Source organism: Bos grunniens, chromosome 7, assembly GCF_055505025.1.
Source record: "Bos grunniens cultivar Pamir isolate PY7600 chromosome 7, Bosgru_T2T1.0, whole genome shotgun sequence".
Taxonomy (NCBI): domain Eukaryota; kingdom Metazoa; phylum Chordata; class Mammalia; order Artiodactyla; family Bovidae; genus Bos; species Bos grunniens.
This window is the reverse complement of record NC_141171.1, coordinates 2761166-2781606: the sequence shown is the minus strand read 5'-3', so window position 1 is coordinate 2781606 and position 20441 is coordinate 2761166. Positions and strand designations below refer to the sequence as shown.

The 20441-nt window shown below is 54.0% G+C and overlaps 2 protein-coding genes and 1 long non-coding RNA gene across 4 annotated transcripts; 1 reads left to right on the top strand and 2 right to left on the bottom strand.

The window, feature by feature from the left end:
* Positions 1 to 4548: 4548 nt before the first annotated feature.
* On the bottom strand, positions 4549 to 12964 carry TRIM11 (tripartite motif containing 11). 2 transcript variants are annotated; one of them, XM_086408015.1, is made up of 6 exons: positions 12314 to 12964; positions 10081 to 10176; positions 9399 to 9629; positions 7557 to 7579; positions 7372 to 7472; positions 4549 to 6878 (listed from the first exon to the last, which is right to left on the bottom strand). In XM_086408015.1, exons 1-6 carry the CDS (start codon positions 12719 to 12721, stop codon positions 6331 to 6333), a joined length of 1407 nt encoding a protein of 468 aa, XP_086264141.1. In that variant the 5' UTR covers positions 12722 to 12964; the 3' UTR covers positions 4549 to 6330. The 2 variants fall into 2 exon arrangements, with proteins under 2 accessions (XP_086264141.1, XP_086264142.1); XM_086408016.1 differs by having other exon boundaries at positions 9399 to 9626.
* An 898-nt stretch (positions 12965 to 13862) lies between these two features.
* Positions 13863 to 18961, bottom strand: TRIM17 (tripartite motif containing 17). The gene is made up of 6 exons (XM_086408091.1): positions 18471 to 18961; positions 17160 to 17255; positions 16445 to 16675; positions 15069 to 15091; positions 14878 to 14978; positions 13863 to 14581 (listed from the first exon to the last, which is right to left on the bottom strand). Exons 1-6 carry the CDS (start codon positions 18897 to 18899, stop codon positions 14034 to 14036), a joined length of 1428 nt encoding a protein of 475 aa, XP_086264217.1. The 5' UTR covers positions 18900 to 18961; the 3' UTR covers positions 13863 to 14033.
* On the top strand, positions 17241 to 19838 carry LOC147368008 (uncharacterized). Its single transcript, XR_015166399.1, has 2 exons — positions 17241 to 17531; positions 18772 to 19838. It is a non-coding gene; the product is annotated as an uncharacterized LOC147368008 (long non-coding RNA).
* Positions 19839 to 20441: the final 603 nt, after the last annotated feature.

Sequence of the window (20441 nt, the reverse complement as noted above, 5' to 3'; positions counted from 1 at the left end):
CAACCCACTCCAGTATTCTTGCCTGGAGAATCCCATGGACAGAGGAGCCTGGCAGCCGACAGTCCATAGGGTCACACAGAGTTAGACACAATTGAAGCAACTTAGCATGCATGCATACACATTTATGAGTGAAGCTGAGGGTATAACAATTAGGCCTTAGTTCAGTTCAGTCACTCAGTCATGTCTGACTCTTTGTAACCCCATGAACCACAACTCGCCAGGCCTCCTTGTCCATCACCAACTCCAGAGTTCACCCAAACCATATCCATTGAGTTGGTGATGCCATCCAACCATCTCATCCTCTGTCATCCCCTTCTCCTCCTGCCCTCAATCCCTCCCAGCATCAGGGTCTTTTCAAATGAGTCAGCTCTTCGCATCAGGTGGCCAAAGTATTGGAGTTTCAGCTTCAACATCAGTCCTTCCAATGAACACCCAGGACTGATTTCCTTTAGGATGGACTGGTTGGATCTTCTTGCAGTCCAAGGGACTCTCAAGTCTTCTCCAACACCACACTTCAAAGCATCAATTCTTCTGCATTCAGCTTTCTTTATAGTCTAACTCTCACATCCATACATGACCACTGGAAAAACCATAGCCTTAACAAGATGGACCTTTGTTGGCAAAGTAATGTCTCTGCTTTTGAATATGCTATCTAGGTTGGTCATAACTTTCCTTCCAAGGAGTAAGCGTCTTTTAATTTCATGGCTGCAATCACCATCTGCAGTGATTTTGGAGCCCAGAAAAATAAAATCTGACAGTTTCCATTGTTTCCCCATCTATTTGCCATGAAGTGATGGGACCATATGCCATAATCTTAGTTTTCTGAATGTTGAGCTTTAAGCCAACTTTTTCACTCTCCTCTTTCATCAAGAGGCTCTTTAGTTCTTCACTTTCTGCCATAAGGGTGGTGTCATCTGCATATCTGAGGTTATTGATATTTCTCCTGGCAATCTTGATTCCAGCTTGTGCTTCTTCCAGCCCAGCGTTTCTCATGATGTACTCAAGCAGGGGGACAATATACAGCTTTGACATATTCCTTTTCCTATTTGGAGCCAGTCTGTTGTTCCATGTCCAGTTCTAACTGTTGCTTCCTGACCTGCATACAGATTTCTCAAGAGGCAGGTCAGGTGGTCTGGTATTCCCATATCTTTCAGAATTTTCCACAGGCCTTCAGTTCAGTTCAGTTCAGTCGCTCAGTCATGTCCGACTCTTTGCGACTCCATGAATCGCAGCACGCCAGGCCTCCCTGTCCATCACTATCTCCCGGAGTTCACTCAAACTCATGTCCATTGAATCGGTTATGCCATCCAGCCATCTCAGGCCTTAGTAGTTATTTAAAATCCCAGCTGTTTTAAGTCCTAGCTCTCTTACCCTGTTGTCTCAGGCGTGAAATGGGATGGTACCACAAAGACGTGCTGTGAGACGCGAGTAACTGTGGAGGAAACAAGTGAAAAAGGACCCTTTGTCTTTTAATCTGGCTTTGTGAACACATTACATGCCGCTGAGAGGTATAGGAGAGGAAGTAAAAGGGACTGACAGAGACTGACCACCCATATAGACCGAAGGGGGCTGTTTTTGTCTTAAATATTCCTTTGACCATACTTCAGCCATAAAAGGGAAAAACGTGAAAAAGCGAAGTCACTCAGTCGTGTCCGACTCTGCAACCCCATGGACTGTAGCCTACCAGGTTCCTCCATCCATGGGATTTTCCAGGCAAGAGTACTGGAGTGGGTTGCCATTTCCTTCTCCAGAGCATCTTCCCAACCCAGGGATCGAACACGGGTCTCCTGCATTGTAGGCAGACGCTTTACCGTCTGAGCCACCAGGGAAGTCCCATAAAAGGGAGAGAAACTGTCATTTTCAGGGATGTCAATGGACTTAAAGAGTCTGTCATACAGAGTAAAGCAAGGCAGAAAAACAAATACTGTATGCATATATGTGGAATCTCAAAAAATGGTTATCAATGAGCTCATCTGAAAAGCAGAAATAGAGACACGGATGTAGAGAACAAACCTATGGATACCAAGGAGGAAAGGTGGAGTAGGATGAATTGGGACATTGGAATTGATATATATACAGTATTATGTATAAAACAGATCACTAATGAGAACCGACTGTATAGCACAGGGAACTCTACTCGGTGCTCTGTGGTGACCTCAATGGGATGGGAATCCAAGAAGGAACATATGTATGTATATGTATGGCTGATTCCCTTTGCAGTCCAACAGAAACTGATGACAGCAGTGTAAAGCAACTGTTGTTGTTCAGTCGCTCAGTCATGTCTGACTCTTTGCGACCCCATGGACTGCAGCACTCCAGGCTTCCCTGTCCATCACCAACTCCCGAAGCTTGCTCAAACTCAAGTCCATTGAGTCGGTGATGCCATCCAACCATCTCATCCTCTGTTGTCTCCTCCTCCTGCCCTCAAATCTTTCCCAGCATCAGGGTCTTTTCCAATAAGTCAGTTCTTCACATCAGGTGGACAAAGTATCGGAGCTTCAGCTTCAGCATCAGTCCTTCCAATGAATATTCAGGACTGATCCTTTAGGATTGACTGGTTTGATCTTGTTGTCCAAGGGACTCTCAAGAGTCTTCTCCAAAACTACAGTTCAAAAGCATCAACTTTTCACCGCTCAGCTTTCTTTATGGTCCAACTCTCACATCCATACATGACTACTTACTAATGCCTTGAGTATTGTAGTAGCTACTTCCTCCAACTTCTGAGGTCTCCACCACGCCATCCTGAATATTTGCTTTTCAGCACTGAACTGACCTGGGTTCGATCCCTGGGTGGGGAAAACCCCCTGGACAATGAAATAGCAATCCACTCCAGTATTCTTGCCTGGAGAATTCCATGGACAGAGGAGACTAGTGAGCTACAGTTTATGGGGTCATAAAGAGTCAGACACGACTGAGCAAATAACATTTTCACTTTCACCCCAAAATGCTTATCTTCACTGTTTTCCTGTCTTCCCATTGTTCTGCTGAGTCATGTGGGAGGAGGGGTGCTAGGCAATACTTGGGGTTCCCTGGTGGCTCACTGGTAAAGAATTTACCTGCCAATGCAGGAGACACAGGTTTGATCCCTGGGTCAGGAAGATCCCCTGGAGAAGGAAGTGGCAACCCTCTCCAATATTGTTGCCTGGGAAACCTCATGGACAGAGGAGCCTGGCAGGCTAGTTCGTTGGATCACAAGAGTTGGACATGACTTAGCAGCTAACAAGGCAGTCCTTATGGTTGTTTTGAAGCCCCAGGAATGGCTGACGCATGCTACACTGCCCTGGCTTACTCTACATTCATCCAGCTTTATTGTCCTCCAGAATGCTCACTGACTACCCAAGTAAGAGCTCACCAACTGACAGTCTTACCTCAGCTACTCCTAGTGTAGGAGGTAACTGCTGGTCTAAATCATTTATTGCTAATGTGGGAACCACCAGCTGCTAGCACTGACTGCCAACGTAAGAGCTCCTAGTGCCAATGTAGACCTCTACTGCTCGTGTAGGGGCTGTTACCCATCACTCGCTAGGTTTCAGGTCATGTCCATGAGCCTGCATGTTCTCTGTGGTCTCTCTCAGCCTAGAACACTGGGTGGCACCGCTGGGATGCAGGCACATTTGTAAAGCTGAAAATCAGTCTGCTTGCCAATAGGTGTCAGCGAAGCTCATTTTTTCCCCCTCTCAACTGGTGGAGAGTAGCAGAATGTCACCCCAAAACTTCTCATTTGCCATAGATTATGTAACCAAGCAGATCCTATAGGGCTTTCTCGGGACAGACCCTTCCCCCTCTGCTGTGGTTCCTCTCTGAAGTAGACAAATAACAGTAACTGATGCACAATCCCTGAATTGTTTTCACAGATGGAAGAAACTACTTGATGATCTGGACCCCTAGACCTACTGGAGCCTAAGACTGGTTAATATTAGCCACTCTGCTATCTCACCATCAACCAGAGAACTGTGTGCATGAGCTGATCGCATACCCTGAGATGCCCCCTCCCCGACCTGGCCTTTAAAAATGCCTTGCTGAAACCCTTCAGGGGGAGTTTGGGGTTTTAGAGACCCCTGCCCTCCTTGTATTGGTGCCTTTACAATAGATACTGCATACCCAGGGTTAGTGGACTGGCTTTACTGCTCATTGGCAAGCCAACCCAAGTTTGGTTTGGTAACAATTATTTTGAGTTGTTGGTGTTTAAGAAGCAAATATAAGGTCCCTGCCTTTCCCCTTTTAAAAGCAGAACATACATTTTCAGAGGTATCTCTGTCCCCCCTCCACAGGAAAGATTTGGAGACTCCAGATCCTATCAGTTTAGAGACTGAGGGGACGGGATCTACATGTAACAAAGCATACTAACTAGCCTTAGCTACCGTCGGTTTACTTGCACGTTTTGCCACCCTTGGAAGCCTAAGGCTGCTTTCCCTGTCTTGTCACTTCTCCATAAACATTGTTCTTTGTTGAAGTTGTATCTAAGCCAGAGATCTAAGCTGCTGTTCTAAGGCACTCATTTTCCTGGGACTTCTTCTATGCATACCTGAGGCATACGTGTCAATAAACTTTTGTTTTTCTGTTATTTTTTATTTAAAGGTCTCAGCCAAGAACTCAGAAGGGTTGGGGGAAAATGATTTTTCCTCCCCCACACTTGTGTTCAGCTTTGTTCGAAAGCCAAAGCCAGAAGTGTCCTTACAGCAGTTCTATGCTCATTCATTAAACCCACGAGGCTGTTACGCAGACTAGGTTTCCAAAAGCCATTGCTGAAGTCCCAAACCTTAAAATCCGAATCGTTCTCCAGGCAGGAACCAAATAGTATGCTCAGATTTCCAGGAGGAAATGAAGCAGTGGGCCCGGTTACTTGGGAAATGATATGGGAATGATTTTTAACCAAAAACAAAAAAATGGCCAGACCCCTGACTCAACTGGGAAAATACTTCCCCCTATTGTATGTAATTTGAAGGAACTGCTGTTATAGATATTCAGAAGTGGTGTATAATAGTCACAAAGCCCAAGAATGGGAGAATGAGTAAGTAAATAAGTAAATGAAAAAGTACTGGCTATTGAACACAGTGGAATGTAGGAAATGTTTATCAGGTTATCTGTAAAAAGGAAAAAATCCCCACAGTACCCGCAGGACATAAACACACGTGCTGAGTCAAAGAACATGGAGAGGGTATCTGGGAGTTGCTGTGCTTGTGTAGGCAGCAGCTGCATCCCTGACTTGGCCAGTGAGCATCCTGCTTCCGTATCCCTCCCCGAGGGTGGGCTCTCTGGAGGATTTCCCCACTCTCCAACCTTAAGGACAACTGTGAGTTTATTTACTACGAGAATGGTAAATGGTTTATTTACTATGAGAGTGGCCCTTACAATTAATCAAAATTGAGGGGTGCAGAGACACTGTATCACACCTTCTTGAGAAGGGTGAAGAAGTGTCAAAACTTAAAAGCAAAAACGAATCCTGGATTCTGTAAGCCAGGGTTCTCTGTGGCCTCACCCCTGCCCCCAGGCAGGAGTGCTACTCTGGGTTCTGAGTTCAGGGATGGCCCCACGGTCACTGAGGAGACACACTTGAGAGGGCAAGGCCAGCCTGCTCTTCTCAGTGCCACTCAGGTGGAAACTGTGGAGCTTCACACTCACTTCCACGCACTTACAACTCCCAGAACCGAACCTCTGCGCTGGGGACCAGGGAAGGACCTTTTTCCAGAAGCCCTGGGTGGGCCACACTCAGGGGGATTTGAGGACGTCTGCGTGTCCTAGTTAATCAACCCCTTTATTCGGTGACTCAGTTTCCACATCACCTGTCACCTGAGGACTCTGCTGCACCCCCAGTTAATCGGAGAAAACCACAGACTTCCCTAGCAGTTTGGACCAGACCCCAAGTCAGGTTGGTGGGCTTTGAACCACCTCTTGGCCAAGCAGTCTCACAGGATAGTAGCTTTCTTAAGGGGTAAGGGTCCGGGGGGCTCACACTGCAGGCTGAGTAAATTCTACAGGCTCTCGTCTCTTACCTCAGACTGCGGCTGGGCAGGGCAGGCTGCCGAGGCTCCTGGAACCAGAGCTACCAGGGCCCCAGGCTCAGGGCTCCGCAAAGGACTGTGGTGTGATGCACTGGTGAATGGGGTCTCAGCACCTGATGACCTTGCAGGGTCCTGGGGGGAGGACAGCCCAGCCTGCACACACTCACCCATGGCTTCCTGGGAGTGGCAGTGACAGAGTTCAGTTTGCTCCTCGATCTGAGTGGCACTATGGGTGCTTTCCATAGCTCAGAGGCCAAGCACCGTCCCCTCGGGTTTTCCAAGCATCTCGCAGACTCAGAAGGCAGGACAAGGGGCGCGAGAGGCCTGCTCACTGGGGAGCCAGCCCATCCCCGGGCCCGCCTTTCAGCCTGCAGATGGTCATAGGGGTCGGGCTGCTGGACAGAGGAGAGAAGAGGGCCCGCAGGGTCCCCGAGAAGGGCGTCTCAGGAAAGGTATACAAGAGCGACCCATCATTGGCACTGTAGAAGGACAGGTGTCCAGCCTCGTAGTCCAGAAAGATGCCCACGCGCCGGGGTGGGTCTCGGAGAGGGGCAAAAGCTCGCTCGGAGGAGTTGTAGTAGCTTCCCAGGAACACCAGGATCCAGAAGCCGTTGCCAGCAAACAGCTCGCCCTTCTCCTTGCGGTTGGCGTTCTCTCTGCAGACACCCAGGGCCCAGCTGGCCCGCTCCCCAACCTCCACCTCCCAGTAGTGGCGGCCCGAGGTCAGGGGCTCCCGGCCCAGCACACAAGGCCCAGGGTCGAACCGCTCGGGGCTGTCGGGCAGGGCCTGCCGCAGGTCCCCACGCCGCACGCTCCTCCGGTCCTCGGACAGCACCAACTCAGGGTTGGCTGTGTCAGGATCCAGGGTCATGTCCCCTGCAGACAGAGCAGCGGTCAACCCTCCCAGCTGTCTGCATCAGATCCCTACAGCCCTGCAATCACAGCTTGTGACTGACCACAAACCGACCACACCCCTTCTCCCACTCAAAAAGATTATGCAACCACTTTGAGTTGTATCTTGGAACATTCTAGAAAGTAGTTCATGCTTCCTTGTGATTCACCCTCCTTTAGAGGACAGAAGAAAATCCTGAGTGCTTTCTGTCTGTGTGTTCCAGCGCAGCAGGCTCCCCAAGCCTGGGGTCCACACAGTGCCCTGGGATTTCTGCTCTTCCTAAATATATCAGTGAAAAGTTTGGACCTGACCTGCTATCTCATCTGCCCAAGGGCCTCGATCCCTCTTAGTTTCTCATCCATGAACCGGGAGCTTGCGTGCTGTTCTACCCCAGACCACCAGCAGAAGCTCAGGACTGGCACTGTCTCTGATCTGGAAACAGCAGGCGGGACCCCCCGGCCTGTGCACGGCACTCACCTCGGAACCTCCGCAAGGCCTCCACCAGCCCAGGGACCCTGCACACGGTCCTCATCTCCATAGGCACCACCTCGGGAGGCTGCAGCTTCACGTCCTGGACTCTGGAGGGGCAGTGCAGACGTCACCCCTACGGGGGGCCCGCCTGAACCCTGCCCCCCTCCCTGGGGAGAGGCCGAAGCTCCTACCTGCGGAGTGTGTCCCTGATGTCCTGTGGGAGAGACACACGGCGTCAGCACCCGTCTCCTGTCTCGGGCCTGCCCTCACCCTGGCCTGGCCCTGCACCAGAGTGCTCCCAAACCTCCTGCGTGGGCACACACTCATGTGGTGGGAAACCACCCTGGAGCTGTCCTGAATCAGGCATGAGGTCACTGCAGAGCTGCTCTGGGCGCGTCCAGCCCTGCAGACCCGGCTGCATCCCCTTCACATGCCTGGAGGGCACAGGGGATCTGGCTGCCAGCCCCCTTACCCACAGAGCCCTAGGCACCCCTGGGTGCCAGGAGAGGTGGGGTGGGGTGGGGTGGGGTGGGGTGGAGTCCCACCCTCCAGGGGTTGAAGGCTGTCTCCACCTTAGCCCGGAGCCATGCCTCTATCAGCCGAGCACTTTCTGCGCCCCAGGAGATAGGCAGCTGGTGGACTGGTGTCTGTGGTCTCATCTGCCCCCTGTCCTACAGGAGCTCCAGCCTGGCCTGCACCGCTGCCATCCCTCAGTCCCCACTCACAGCTGACCTTCCTGGAAAGGCCTCTCTGCCTGGATGCTCCTCTCTCTCGTGATGATATGTGAGGACAGTTTAAGTGTCACAAACCGATTGTGCCCCCCAAGTCCAAGGCGCTCCCTGCAGCAGGCCTCCTGACCAACACTGCAGGCCAAGGGTCAGCCCACCCGACCTCCTCCACGCCTCAGTAAACACGGTTCTATCCAGAGCTGCTCTTCCCCCAGCACAGGCAAAGGGAAGCTCTGGGGTTGAGGCGGGGGGTAGGGGGGAGAATGGGGGGCATCTTTTCTGCAGCCAGCCAGCCAGCCAGGTGACCAGGGAACCAAGAGGACGACAAAGGCCAGGAGATGTGAGCACTTGGGAAGGTAGGGGAGCAGTGGTGAGCAGTGGGGGGCAGATGGGGTAGTAAGGAACAGGCAGCAGGGAGTGAAGGACAGGAAATGCAGCCAAGCCAGCTGAGATCAGTCCCTCACTGAGAGATCTCAACTGAGACCCCACATTGCATTTCATATAAATCTGCGGTTCTCATCTTACTTCCTGGACCAATCTCTCCTCCCTCTAGAACCTCTGCTTCCTGCAGCTTTTCCAGCACCACTCACTCACCTTTGAGGGCTGCTCCCTATTATCCCCAGCTGCCTGCCCCAGCCCCACTTCACTGACCTCTGCTGATTTCCCTCAACCCCCGCCACACACTTGCCCAGGATTCTTCCTGCTTCCCAGGCTGAAAAATCACTTGTTGGCTCAGCACAGGCCAAAGGAATGTTTTAGCCCCAGGAGTGCAGCCTGAAGCTGGTCCTTAAAGGTTCACTCAGCTCTGAAGCTCCAAGGAGGGTCACCTCCTGCAGGAAGCCCCCTGGACTGCACATGCAGTGTCCTCACTCCCACCCGAGGGCACAAATTGCTGGGGCCAGGAGTCCAGCAGACTCTCAGGGGCAGCACTGGGCCCATGCAGGAATCACAGTGGGAGACCTGCTGGCTATTCCTCTCAGCCCAGTGGGCCCAAACCTTCAGAGAGCTCGGTGGTGGTGACCCAGTGGCTCTGGATCCTGGAATGCCACCTATCCTGTGGCCTGGCCAGTCTCCAGGAGGCCTCCCAGGACAGGCACTAATAGCAGTTCATGCAGCTCAGCACTGCAGTCTACTCTGCATGTTTCACAGGAAGGTGACTAGCTATTGACCTGGGAGGTCCAGGCAAGCATCAAAGTAGTCGGTTTTCTCTGCACAATGCTTCCCCCACTCTCTGGCTCTCCCTTCCCATGCCTGGCCTTCCCCCAAGACCCCACACGCCCACTCCCAGTACGGGTGCCAGCTCACCTGCAGCAGCCCCAGTGCAGGCAGCTGGCAGCGGCCCTCCAGCTCGGTGATCAGCTCGGCCAGCTGGGCGCTCTGCTGTCCAAGGCGGGCTGCGCTCTCCCTCAAGGGGGGCAGCACCTCCAGCTCCTCCTCTTCCAGCCTCTGCAGCAGCAGCTGCTCCTCCTCCACGAGCAGACGGCGCAGCCTCTCAAACTCGGTCAGTACATTCTGCCGCTGGGTCTCCACCATCTTCTGTGGGGGCCGGGGAGGATGGCTGAGGGCCTGGGACCTGGAGCCTCACTAATCCCTCTGGGGTCCCCCACACCCACTCCTTCCTGACCCCAAAGCACTGCGCCACCAGGGGCACTCAACAAATCCAGGGGGACTTAGTATCCCCCCAAATCCCAACCTTACCACCCAATGCATTCCCAATTTCCATTTCCCCAACCCTCAAGGCCACAATCTGGGATGGCCCCCACACCCATCCCTCCCCACACCTCCCCACCTGGGACACCCCCCCATGCCTGGCCCTCCCTGACACCCATCCCCAGGTGGCAAACCCACACAGAGCTGGGTTATACACGGGGTCTGGAGCAAGAGTGCTGCCTGAGGAGCAGCGTGAGGCTGACTGTTAACAGCAGAGCCCTGTGGTGGGGCCCTCCTGCCCCCCACCCCCGCCCACATTGGGCGCCTGGCCACCTGCCTGCCACAGGGAGCAGGTCTCCTCCGCTTGGGCCTGGAACAGCAGCGCATCCTCCATTTGCTTCCGCAGATGCTCCAGGGATTTCTCCAGCTTGCTCTGCAGGGAGGTGAGGCCAGAGTGACTCCAGCCAGGCCAGGCCCCCAGGCTGGCTCTTATACCTGCTCCCACCTGCTCGACTCCAGCTAAGCCTGAACGCAGCTGGCAGGGACCAGTAGCGGAAACATGGGTCTGGGACACGGTGAGTCCCAAACTTGCCAGGAGACGCCCTCTAACTGGTGTGGCCCTTCCACCACTGCCCTCACGAGCGTGGCTCTCCTGCTACTGCCTTTTGGCTGAATCTCCTTTCTTCTGTGGTTCTCATGCCTCCCTCAGCTCAGGGCAACTTTCCCACAACCATTTTCACTGCGTCACCACCTTCTTTCTTCCAAACCCCGTCACGTCTCTCTGCCTGGACTGGGCTTGCTGGATTTCAGCTGGTTGGAACACACGGCGGGACGGGCTACATTTGTATCCGGTTCCTTGGCCCTGATTTCAGGCCTAGGCCTGACATTGCCTTCAACCCTGTTTAGGACACGTTCAGCACCTTTAGGCCATAAGGCCTAAAGGACTATCACAAGAGTGACCATGGCGGCGCTCGTGGGGTTTCTACTGTTCTATCCATGTTCTAGACACGCCAGGGCCCCGAGAGGCTGCCCTTTGTAGTCAGGGCTTCCGGGCTGTGCAGATACTCGCCAGAGCCCTCTGCGGGGCACCTTCCCCAGCACTAAAAGCAAGCACGGGAACAGGGAAGGGGATTGGGTCATGACATCCCAGAATTAGAGCTGAGATGACTGAGAAACAGCAGAGCTCTCTGCTCTCCTCCTTTCGGCATTTTCCAAGACAAAGGTGCCTACCCTTTACCAGGAAGGGGAGAGCACTCATCACCCAGAGGCAAGCTGCCGATATGAGGTGAGTCCACCTTTCCACCTATTGATCTCTTCTGTCACTCTAATTTGCAAGCCTGAGTTACAGAACGTGATATGCTAGAGGAAAAGGCTTTTCCTCCCCTGGGACAGGGAGGGTCAAGGGCTACCATGGCAGACTTTATCAGGTCAGCTGGAAGAGGCCTCTAGAGAACTACTGATCGTTCTCTGCTCTTCCGGTCACTATCCACACCCTGACCAGGATCCTCAGCGACAGGAATGCAAATCTGCCAGACTGATATAAGGAGTGGGTGTTCAAGTGTGCATACTACGCCTCAAAGTGAGGGAAAAAAACCACAAGAACGTGTGAGCACAAGTCCAGTGATGTGGGCTCGGTACAGGTTTATTCTGTTGTCCTGAAGTTTATTCTATGATAGTGACAGAAGAGCAATCCTAACGCGGACTAAACTGTGTACTTGAGGCACCTCAGCAGCAGATAGCACTGGCCACAAAGAGAAATGAAAATCACAGTCAAAAAATTTGAAAGGTATCACCCACAGACTTTATACTTTGGGTTTCAGAAGCAAACCGGCCCACAGACCAGGGAGGTAGCAGGCAGCTGGCCAGGTGTTTGTCCTGAGCATCTTAGCAGAGGAGAGTGCTGGTGTTAAGTTTGGATTTTAAGAAATACATTTCCATAACAGAGAAACAAGGCTTCTCTGCCTGGGCTCACAGCAGGGCTGCCTTGTCTGCTGGCAGAGTATCCAAACACTGGTGGGCTCTGGCTCCCAGAGCAATGGCTCCATCCTACGTTGATCCCAGCCTGGGGCTCTCCAGCAGCTTCCTGGCTGCCTTCCCATCTGGCCTAATCAGAACGTCAGCTCTGGCGTGGGCCCCACAACCTACTCTGCCCACCAGCCTCTGAGAACTCAAGAGTCCACATCCATGCACGTCCATCTGGGACCAGCCACCTCTCAGGTTCCCTTCCCACTTTTCTCCTACTCTCGGCTCCGTCTCTGCCAATGGTCAAACTGCCCAGTCCCCTACCCGGACAGCCCTCCCACAGCCTCTTTAGGACCTAGACTTCAGAAAGCTCGTCCCCTCTCCGCCCAGGTTCCTAGGCCAGCGCCTCACTGGTGGGCGGTGCCTCAACCCCCTAGGATGCTGGTTTGGGACAGGCTGCACCCCCCTTACACACCCACGAGACCCGGGGCAGGCTGGAACCTGAGCCCGCGACATCCGGCAGGATGCGCCCCATCCAGGCCCGGGCCCCCCACCCGCGCCGCGGCGATCTCCTACCAAGCCGTGCTCTGCCCGGGGCCTGCCCACACCTTAAGGTCTTCGGCCGCGTCCTGCAGCGGGCGCACACGGTGCGCCCAGTGCTCCCCTGAACGCTCGCAGGCCGCGCACAGAAGGCGCAGCTCGTCGCCGCAGAAGGCGGCCAGCGGCTCGCGGTGCGCTGCGCACACTCCCTGCGGAACAGGCGACGGTGGGTGCAGGCGCCGCGCCATCTCGGCCATCTTGGCGAGCGGGCGGTTGGGTCGCAGGTTCCGCTGCGGGAACAGCTCGCGGCACTCGGGGCAGGCGTACGGGCCCTCGGGCTGGCCCCAGCAGCGCCGGATGCACTCGCGGCAGAAGTTGTGGCCGCAGTCGGTCATCACTGGATCCGTGAAGTAGTCGAGGCAGATGGCGCAGGTGGCCTCCTCTTGGAGGTTGGTCGACAGGTCGGGTGCGGCCATGGCCCCGATGGAACGGACGAGGGCCGCGTTCTCCGCCGGGTCGGGCGGCCGCTGCCGGGACTCTGGGGAGGGGTTGGGGACGCGCGGTGCAGGGCACCAGGGGGTTCGGGGAGCTTCGGGGCGCAGGGTCTCCGGGGTCCGAGGCCTCTCGATTCCGAGGATGAGGAGTGTGCGGCTCCGAGACGCGGCGACTCCAGGAAGGTAGGGCCTAGGGATCCCCTTTGCAAGCAGGAAGGTACACTCAGCAGCAGCGGAAGCAGGAAGCAGCTTTCTTCCCTTCTGGAACCACCCACTGTAGCTCCGGATTGGCCGTGGTCTGTCACGCGGCCTCCAGCGGCACCCAACTGGAGGCTGCTCACCCACTGACCTTGCGTCGCCGCCGCCACCTGTGCGCGAGTTCGTGGCTGCCTCTAGGGTGCTGCGGCTTTGCGGTACCTGCTGTCTCCCTCGGACCTCGGGGAACGTGAGGTTTAGCGGCCGGGGCCGCTCCGCACGGGCGCTGGGCTCTCCGCAATGCGCAGAGGCGGCGAGGACAAGGGGAAGCCGAGGTTGTGTCGGGAAGCCCCACGTCGTTCCCCGTGCGCTCCTGGGTCCTCGTAAGTCCCCGGGCTGGGAACGATCAGAACTTAAGGTGTCGGGGGCTCGGCCCACTGGGACTACTGGCCTTGTTGGGGGTCAGAGTACATTGGCCAGAATTCTGGGGTTCTGGCCACTGTTCCCCACTTGTTAATGCGTCTGCAATCACGCATCCACGGGGGTAGGATGGGCAGTGGAGAGTGAGTTAAAGGAAGGGACCCTGTCTGATCCTTCTCTGAATTTTGCCCCTACAGCAAAGGTGGGCAGCTCTGAGGCTTGTAGGAATTCAGCTTGAAAAGTCCCTTCACTTTTTCATTTTCCCCCTGTGAAGGACCAGATATGGAATTTGCTGAGGACAAAGAAGGTAGACACTTGAGGCCTTGGCTCTACATATAAAAACCTAAACCACTGAGCCCCCAGAGAATGGCAATATCTCTAAGTGGAGAGTAGGGGACATGGCTAAAGAAAACCACAGCACACTGTGCCTTGTACGTATGCCTGTATATATTTAGAAACTGATCCAGTATGAAAGTTTTCTGTATGAAGCATCTAAATATTGACTCTTGTGTTTAAGTGCTTTAATCATGATTATATTTCCACTTTGTAAAACCAGCCTGCACAGCCGATGGCTTGCAAATGCCTCATCGCAATAAGCTGGGCAGGTGGGCCTTGCTGAGTGGGACCACCTCACCTTCTGGAGAAAGGAGGGTTGCCCAGGCTCCACCAGCCTGCGCCCCTATCCCTTCACCCACAGAGTCACTGTAGAGATGACCATCTGGCCTGATTTGGGGGCCCCAAGGCAGAAGAAGGGCTGCAGGGGGCCAGGGAAGGCAGGCTGAGAGTAGCTATGCAGGTGGGACCCATCGTTCGCATTGTAGAAGGCCAGCTCTCCAGCTTCAAAATCGAGGAAGATGCCCATGTGGCTCGGAGGCTCGGCCAGTGTGATGGGAATTGGGGCAAACGCGGCAGGTGCGTACCTCTTTCCCTTGCATAGCTGCACCACCCAGAACCCATTTTCTGGGGACTTGGGGACCCTGTTCCTCCGGCTCACGTTGTCCCTGCACACACCCAGGGCCCACAGTGCATCACCGGTGAGGTTCATGCCCACCTCCCAGTAGTGCCTCCCTGAGGAGTAGATCTCTTGGCCAACCGCACAGGGATAGGCGAGGAACCTGTCCTTGCCACAGGGTGTGCCATCCATCGGGGTGCTCAGGTAGCGCCTCTGGCGGCTCTCATACAAGAGGAGGTAGGGGTATGCCGTGGAGGGGTCGGGCACCACATCCTCTGGAGACAGGCCCAGGGTGGAGGGGAGAGGGGGGCCTTTCAGGGTCAGTGTGGGGAGGGCAAGGCCCTAGCAGGGGCCGTTCCTCCTAACCCCCACCCAGGCCTCCCTTTGGCTGAGTTCAGCCGTGAACCTGGAGTTAACTGCATGATCCTATACCCCAACTGTGGATATTGGCAGTGCCAAGGAGATGGGGCTGGGGTACCATTTGCGGAACCCCTGTCCTGTTGGTGGCTCTTGCTTTGAGTGGCTGAGAGCAGGGTGGGGCATTGCCAAGAGCCCCTGGGCCCCCACTTACCTTGGAAACTCTTGAGGACCTCTGTCTGCCCTGGGACCCTACAGATGGTCTTCAGCATGATGGAGGTAGCCTCTGGGTACTGCACACTCAGGCTGCTCTTCCTCCAGTGGGTACAGGTCTCACTGTTCCCTCCGGCCACACTTACAGTCCTCCCTGCGCCCATCACCACCCCCACCGCAGATGGTACGTACCTGCTGAGGAGGCCTTTCATATCCTTCAAAAGACATGGAAGAAAGCAGAGACTGGCAGGGTCTGTGGTGTTCCCCAGCACCCCATGTTGACATTTGGCCAGAAGAGCTAGAGGGGCTTTATGTGTTGCCATGGCCCCATTTCCAGTTTCTACAGAGTAATCCTGTCTTGGCTATGCACAGTATCATTTATCTGACTTTCCTGGGCCTCCTCTTCCCCATCACAATGAATGAGGACCCAGGGAAGCTGTCCAGCTCATGACACACCATGAAAGCCTCTGCGGGCCTCGGGCCTTGAGTGGGTCAGGAGTCAGTTTAGTGGGTTGCAAATAGATTACATTTTGATATAAGGCAAAGTATTCTCCCAAAGGTAGACAGAGTGTATAATCTGTTGTCAACACCAGGACACTTATTGGCAACAAAACCCACAGGATGCTGGGATAACAGGCATATAAACTGACTGACCCAGGCATCCTGGGAGATCTAGATACCCTGCGTGTGGCATTTGCTTCAGTTGTATAAACACATTCCTGTGAATATGTGTATAATGACTCGCAATGTGAAATGTGTTTTATTGCCGTGGAGCCCCTTGTTCTGCACACTTGAACGAGTTACCCCCTTTTCAGCCAGTATAAACTGCCCCTCCAGGACCTTGGTGTGCAGGCCCATCCCTGCTAGGCCAGCTGTACCCTCTCCCTACTTCCACAGCTGGCAGGTGCGATCGTGTGACTTGCTCTTGCCTGTGAAGTCACCAGTGCCTCTCTGGGGCCAATATGCCCGTGCCCTGCATCCTTGTGTGGACAACAGCTGCCCTCAAGCCACATCCCTGGGCTATGAAGGAGATGAACACAGCCCAGTAGGACTGAAGCCTGTTGTGGGCTGAATTGGCTCCCTCCCCAGATTCATCTATTGTGAAGCTCAAACCCCGAAGCACCTCAGTATGAGTGTATATGGAGATAAGGCCTTAAAGATGTGATTTTGATAAAATCAGATCCTTAGGGTGGGCTGCAATCCAGTCTGATGATATCTTCATAAGAGGAGGCTATCAGGGCATAGATTGTATACAGAGGAATGACTATGTGAGGACACAGGGAGAATATGGCTCACAAGCCAAGGAGAGGTCCCAGGAGAAGCCAACTGTGCCCACAGCTTGCGCTCAGACTTTCAGCCTTCAGGAGTGTGAGAAAGAAATGTGTGTTGTTTAAACCACCCGACCTGTGGTGTTTGTTACGCAGCCTGAGCTGACTGAGACAGAGCCTTCCCCGTTGGCCTGAATCTGTTGCCTCAGGTCAGCCCACCCTGACTGTACCTGACCCAGAGCTCAAGTCCCCATCCACCCACCCAGCCCCCCAGCCAGGTACACAGGCGTGCCATCTCACCTGCAGCATCTGGAGCGGTGTGTGCTCATTTCTGTCCTCCAGCTGCAGGAGCAGCCTCTCTAAGGAGTGACTCTGCTGCTTCAGTGAGGCTGTGCTCTCCTGCAGCTTTGCCACTGTCTCCTCCTCCTCCTTTTTCAGGGCCTGGAGCAGGCGCTGCTTCTCCTCCATCAGGAAGAGGCCCATCTTCTCAAACTCGACCATGATGCGCTCCCTCCGCTCCTTCACCTTCTCCTGTGTGGGGGTGGGTGGGCTCCTGGAGGTGAGCCCCACCCAGGGCCCTACCACCCCTGGTGCCTGCTTTTACACCAGCTTGGAAGGGCTGCTCTGGCAACAATGGCACATCTCCCCTGGATCCCAGTGACCCACAGAAAACCAGCCAGCAGGCAGGGCTGGAAGCCAGGGATCACACAGAGGCCCCCCTGAATGTCAATGGGGCATAATTTTACTCCAAGCCCCAAATGGCAACATCCAAGTGCCTGTGTGCTCTTGCTCGCTGCATCTTTCAAATGGCCAGCCTGTGCTGAGGGCACCGTTCTCAGTCCTGATTTGGCAGGAATTCTGTGAAAACCATTGCCTTTCTGGGGTCCTGTGTTCTCATCCACACAGGACAGTGATTTCCCCCTCAAGGGGCTTCACGGGTTGGGAGGCCTGTGGGGGCCTGGCTGGGCCTTCCCCGCCCTGCCTGGCTGCTGTGTGTGGTGGCCCTGGCACCTACCTGCCACTCGGCCAAGGTGTGTTCCTCCTTGGCTTGCAGCTCTTCCGTCTTCGTCATCTCCTCTCGAAGATGCTCCATGTCCTCCTCCAGCTTCAACTGTGGTGCACCCAAACCACGGGATTTGGGGGTCAGTGGGCCCCCTGCATGCCCCACATCCAGACAGTGCCCTCTGAAGCAGAACCACCCTGAACCATCCTAATGGGGTGCAAGGGATGGAAATATGCCACCCCAAAATCTGTCCCTTTGGCAGAAGGATTATTTTGAGCTGGAGGCAATTAAGAATCAACAGATGCAGAAAGATGCTTTCCAGGGGCTCCCATTATCTGACCAGAAGCACCTCACTGGGGATAGTTTGTGCCCACAAAGAAGACGGTAAGTTGATGTCAAGATGAACCTACACAAAAACCCCCTATCTTCCTTTACTTTCTCCCTATATATATTTCTGCTGTCACCTGAATGTTTGTGTCCCTCCGACACCCAAAGTCATATATGGAAGCCCTAACTCCCCATGTGACGGCAGAGGTGGGGCCTTTGAGAGGCGACGAGGTCATGACAGTGGGACCCACATGGATGGGATTAGTGCCGTTATAAAAGAGACCCGAGAGAGGACAGCGAGATGCTGGCCGTGTGTGCGCCAGAAAGGGACTCTCACCTGAGTGTGCTCATCTCTGACGTCAGCCTCCAACTGTGAGCAATACATTGCTGCTTATAAGCCACCCAGTCTGTGGAATTCTGTTACTGAGACACCTTCCCACAGTCTGCCACCCTTGGGAGCCTGCAACCTTTACCTTTGTCCTGTTGCTTTTCTCCAAATGTACTGTTCTTTGTTAAGATGCCCAAGTTCTAATTGACTTTTTTTTTTTTAAACCGTTGCTGCAGTCTCTCCCAAGTGACTGGCATAGCAGACATATGTTAGTAAATGGTTTGCCTTTCTCTTCAATTTGTCTTTGCTCAATCTAATTCATGGGCCCCCAGCCACAGAGCCTCAGGTGGATGGAGGAAAAAGGCTCTCCTCCCCCGCCTGTCAGGGGGTTGCCTGGTTTGCCCACCCCAATGGCTGCACAAGGACCAGGGACTGTGGATGGGGCTGGGTGGGGACTTGGTCAGTCTGGACTCCTGCATAATCATAGAGGTGACACCGAGATGGCATGGCCCCCAACCTGCTCTGTTCTGGAGTAAGGGAACACTTCCACCGTGTGGGCCTGCATATGGGGCTGTTTGTTACAGCAGCCGTTCTCTGCTAATACCATCCTTGACGTGTGCATACTTGGGCACCCTTGTCCCCTGTTCTGGCCCCTAGCCAGGACCCACCTTGTACTCTTGCACGGCCTCCTCGATAGGGACCACCCTGTGGGGCCGGTGTTCCTGGGACTCCCTGCAGATGATGCAGATAGGCCTCTGGTCATCCTCACAGAAGAGTTTGAGCAGCTCTCGGTGTACCTGGCACAGGTCCCTGCTCTGGGGACTGGGGTGCTGCCGCACCATCTCGGCCACCTTGGTCAGCAGACGGTTGGGCCGCAGGTTCCTCTGGGGGGACAGCTCGCGGCACTCAGGGCAGGGAAAGGAGCCCTTCCGCTTTCTCCTCTTTTTCTGGCCTCTGGCCTTCTCCCAGGTCAGCTGGATGCACTCTCGGCAGAAATTGTGACCACAGGTGGTCATCACGGGGTCTGTGAAGTAGTCAAGACAGATGGAGCACGTGGCCTCCTCCTGCAGCTTTCTGGCAAGTTCCACAGCATCCATGGCGCCTGGGGAAGGAACAGAGTGTCCTGCCACATCCTCTGCCTGCAGCCCTGAGCTCTTCAGTGGCACTCTCTTGGCCTCCTTTTGAAGATGGGAGTCTGAACCTGATGGGGTTTTAGGGTACCATGACTCACCTTCAATAAAGGGCACAAATGTCTCTCTGGAAGCTGACAAAGACCCTGTCCTTCAGCAAACCCCAGCCAGCTTCCCCTGAGCTGTAGGCCTGTCTTTGGCTGGCCCCACCCGGTTTCACAGTACTCCAGCTGTGATATGTGATCTAGTTCCTCATCCCCCACCTATAATGAATTGATGTCCTTGACCCTCCTTAAGCAAGAATCCTCTTAGGCCTGTTTAGCAATAAGCCCCGTCCTTATGGCACCTCTGGGTGATTTTCCATCACTGACCACCATCACTCCGCTCCTTGGCTGTCTCAGCTGCATTCAGAGATGACACTGCAACAATCTTGAATAGTCTTGCTTACCGTTTTAACAAGCACATAGGTTTCTCTTTAACAGAACTCCGCAGAACAAAGGCAAAAGGGAGTTTAAGAGGAAACATCTCTCTCATTAGGGAGCAGGGTTGACATAGTTTTTCTCTTTAACCAACACTTGCTCAGGCTCCAGAATTTTCCAACCAAGCCTTGGACTTACACGTTGGTCTCTACGCTGTTCAAGTTTAGAAGAAATCCCACTAGGTGTGTTTAACCAGACCCCCCCGCCCCGACCACCACTCCCTGCTACTAAGATGTTTCCTCCTAGTAACTTCTTGTAACTGGCCCTACCCTACTCCTTAAAAATCCCCACTGGCCCATGCTGTATTCAGAACTGAACTTCACAATTCTATATAGAAGGTCTAGTTCTATATAGAACCCCAGTTTCTATGCTAATATCTTTCTTCCTATTTCAATAGTCCCAAATAAAACCTGTTTTTACCCCTGTACCATCCAGCTCTGATTTTCCTTGACAAGGAATAGTGCAGAAAAGATAAAGGAGGGCCATTTACACGCATACATGCTCACACACATACACAGGAACACACATGTACACGTGCATGCATGTTTACACACTGGCACACACACACAAAGGCACATGCAGAGGCACCTGGACACGTGCACCAACATCTGAACACAAACACACATACACACACACTCTGGGGTTGGAATAGCCATGACTTGATACAGTGGAGATCCAATCCTGGATGTACTTCACAGGGTGGTGGTTAGGGCTGACTTAGAGTGGATTTAAACATCATTTCTGAATTATTAATGCAAGCACTGTCCAGGTTCCCTTCTATGCAGTCTGCAACTATGGCGGCTGCATTCTGCAGATTCCTGAATCCCTGACGTTGGTTCACTTTGTCTCTGGGAAGAGCCTTTGGCGTGAGTCTCTCCCTCTGCTCTCAGCTGCCCTTCGTCCCGACTGCTGCCCACCCAGCAGAAGCTGGGTGAGAGTGGGGCAGTCTGGGCACTAGGCTCTGGCTCAGGTTCTGGGGGAAGCCATCCAAGGGCTCTGGGCCAGTAATGGCGGACAGGCCTTCCTTGAC

Excerpts from the sequence above, each read along its gene's own strand:
- TRIM11 (XM_086408015.1), bottom strand. The coding sequence starts at position 12,721 with ATGGCCGCACCCGACCTGTCGACCAACCTCCAAGAGGAGGCCACCTGC. Across the intron at positions 7,580-9,398 it reads CTGCACTGGGGCTGCTGCAG|GACATCAGGGACACACTCCG; the intron begins GTGAGCTGGCAC and ends TCTCTCCCACAG. Across the intron at positions 7,473-7,556 it reads ATCAGGGACACACTCCGCAG|AGTCCAGGACGTGAAGCTGC; the intron begins GTAGGAGCTTCG and ends CTGCCCCTCCAG.
- TRIM17 (XM_086408091.1), bottom strand. The coding sequence starts at position 18,899 with ATGGATGCTGTGGAACTTGCCAGAAAGCTGCAGGAGGAGGCCACGTGC. Across the intron at positions 15,092-16,444 it reads CACCGCTCCAGATGCTGCAG|GATATGAAAGGCCTCCTCAG; the intron begins GTGAGATGGCAC and ends TGTCTTTTGAAG. Across the intron at positions 14,979-15,068 it reads ATGAAAGGCCTCCTCAGCAG|GAAGAGCAGCCTGAGTGTGC; the intron begins GTACGTACCATC and ends TACCCACTGGAG.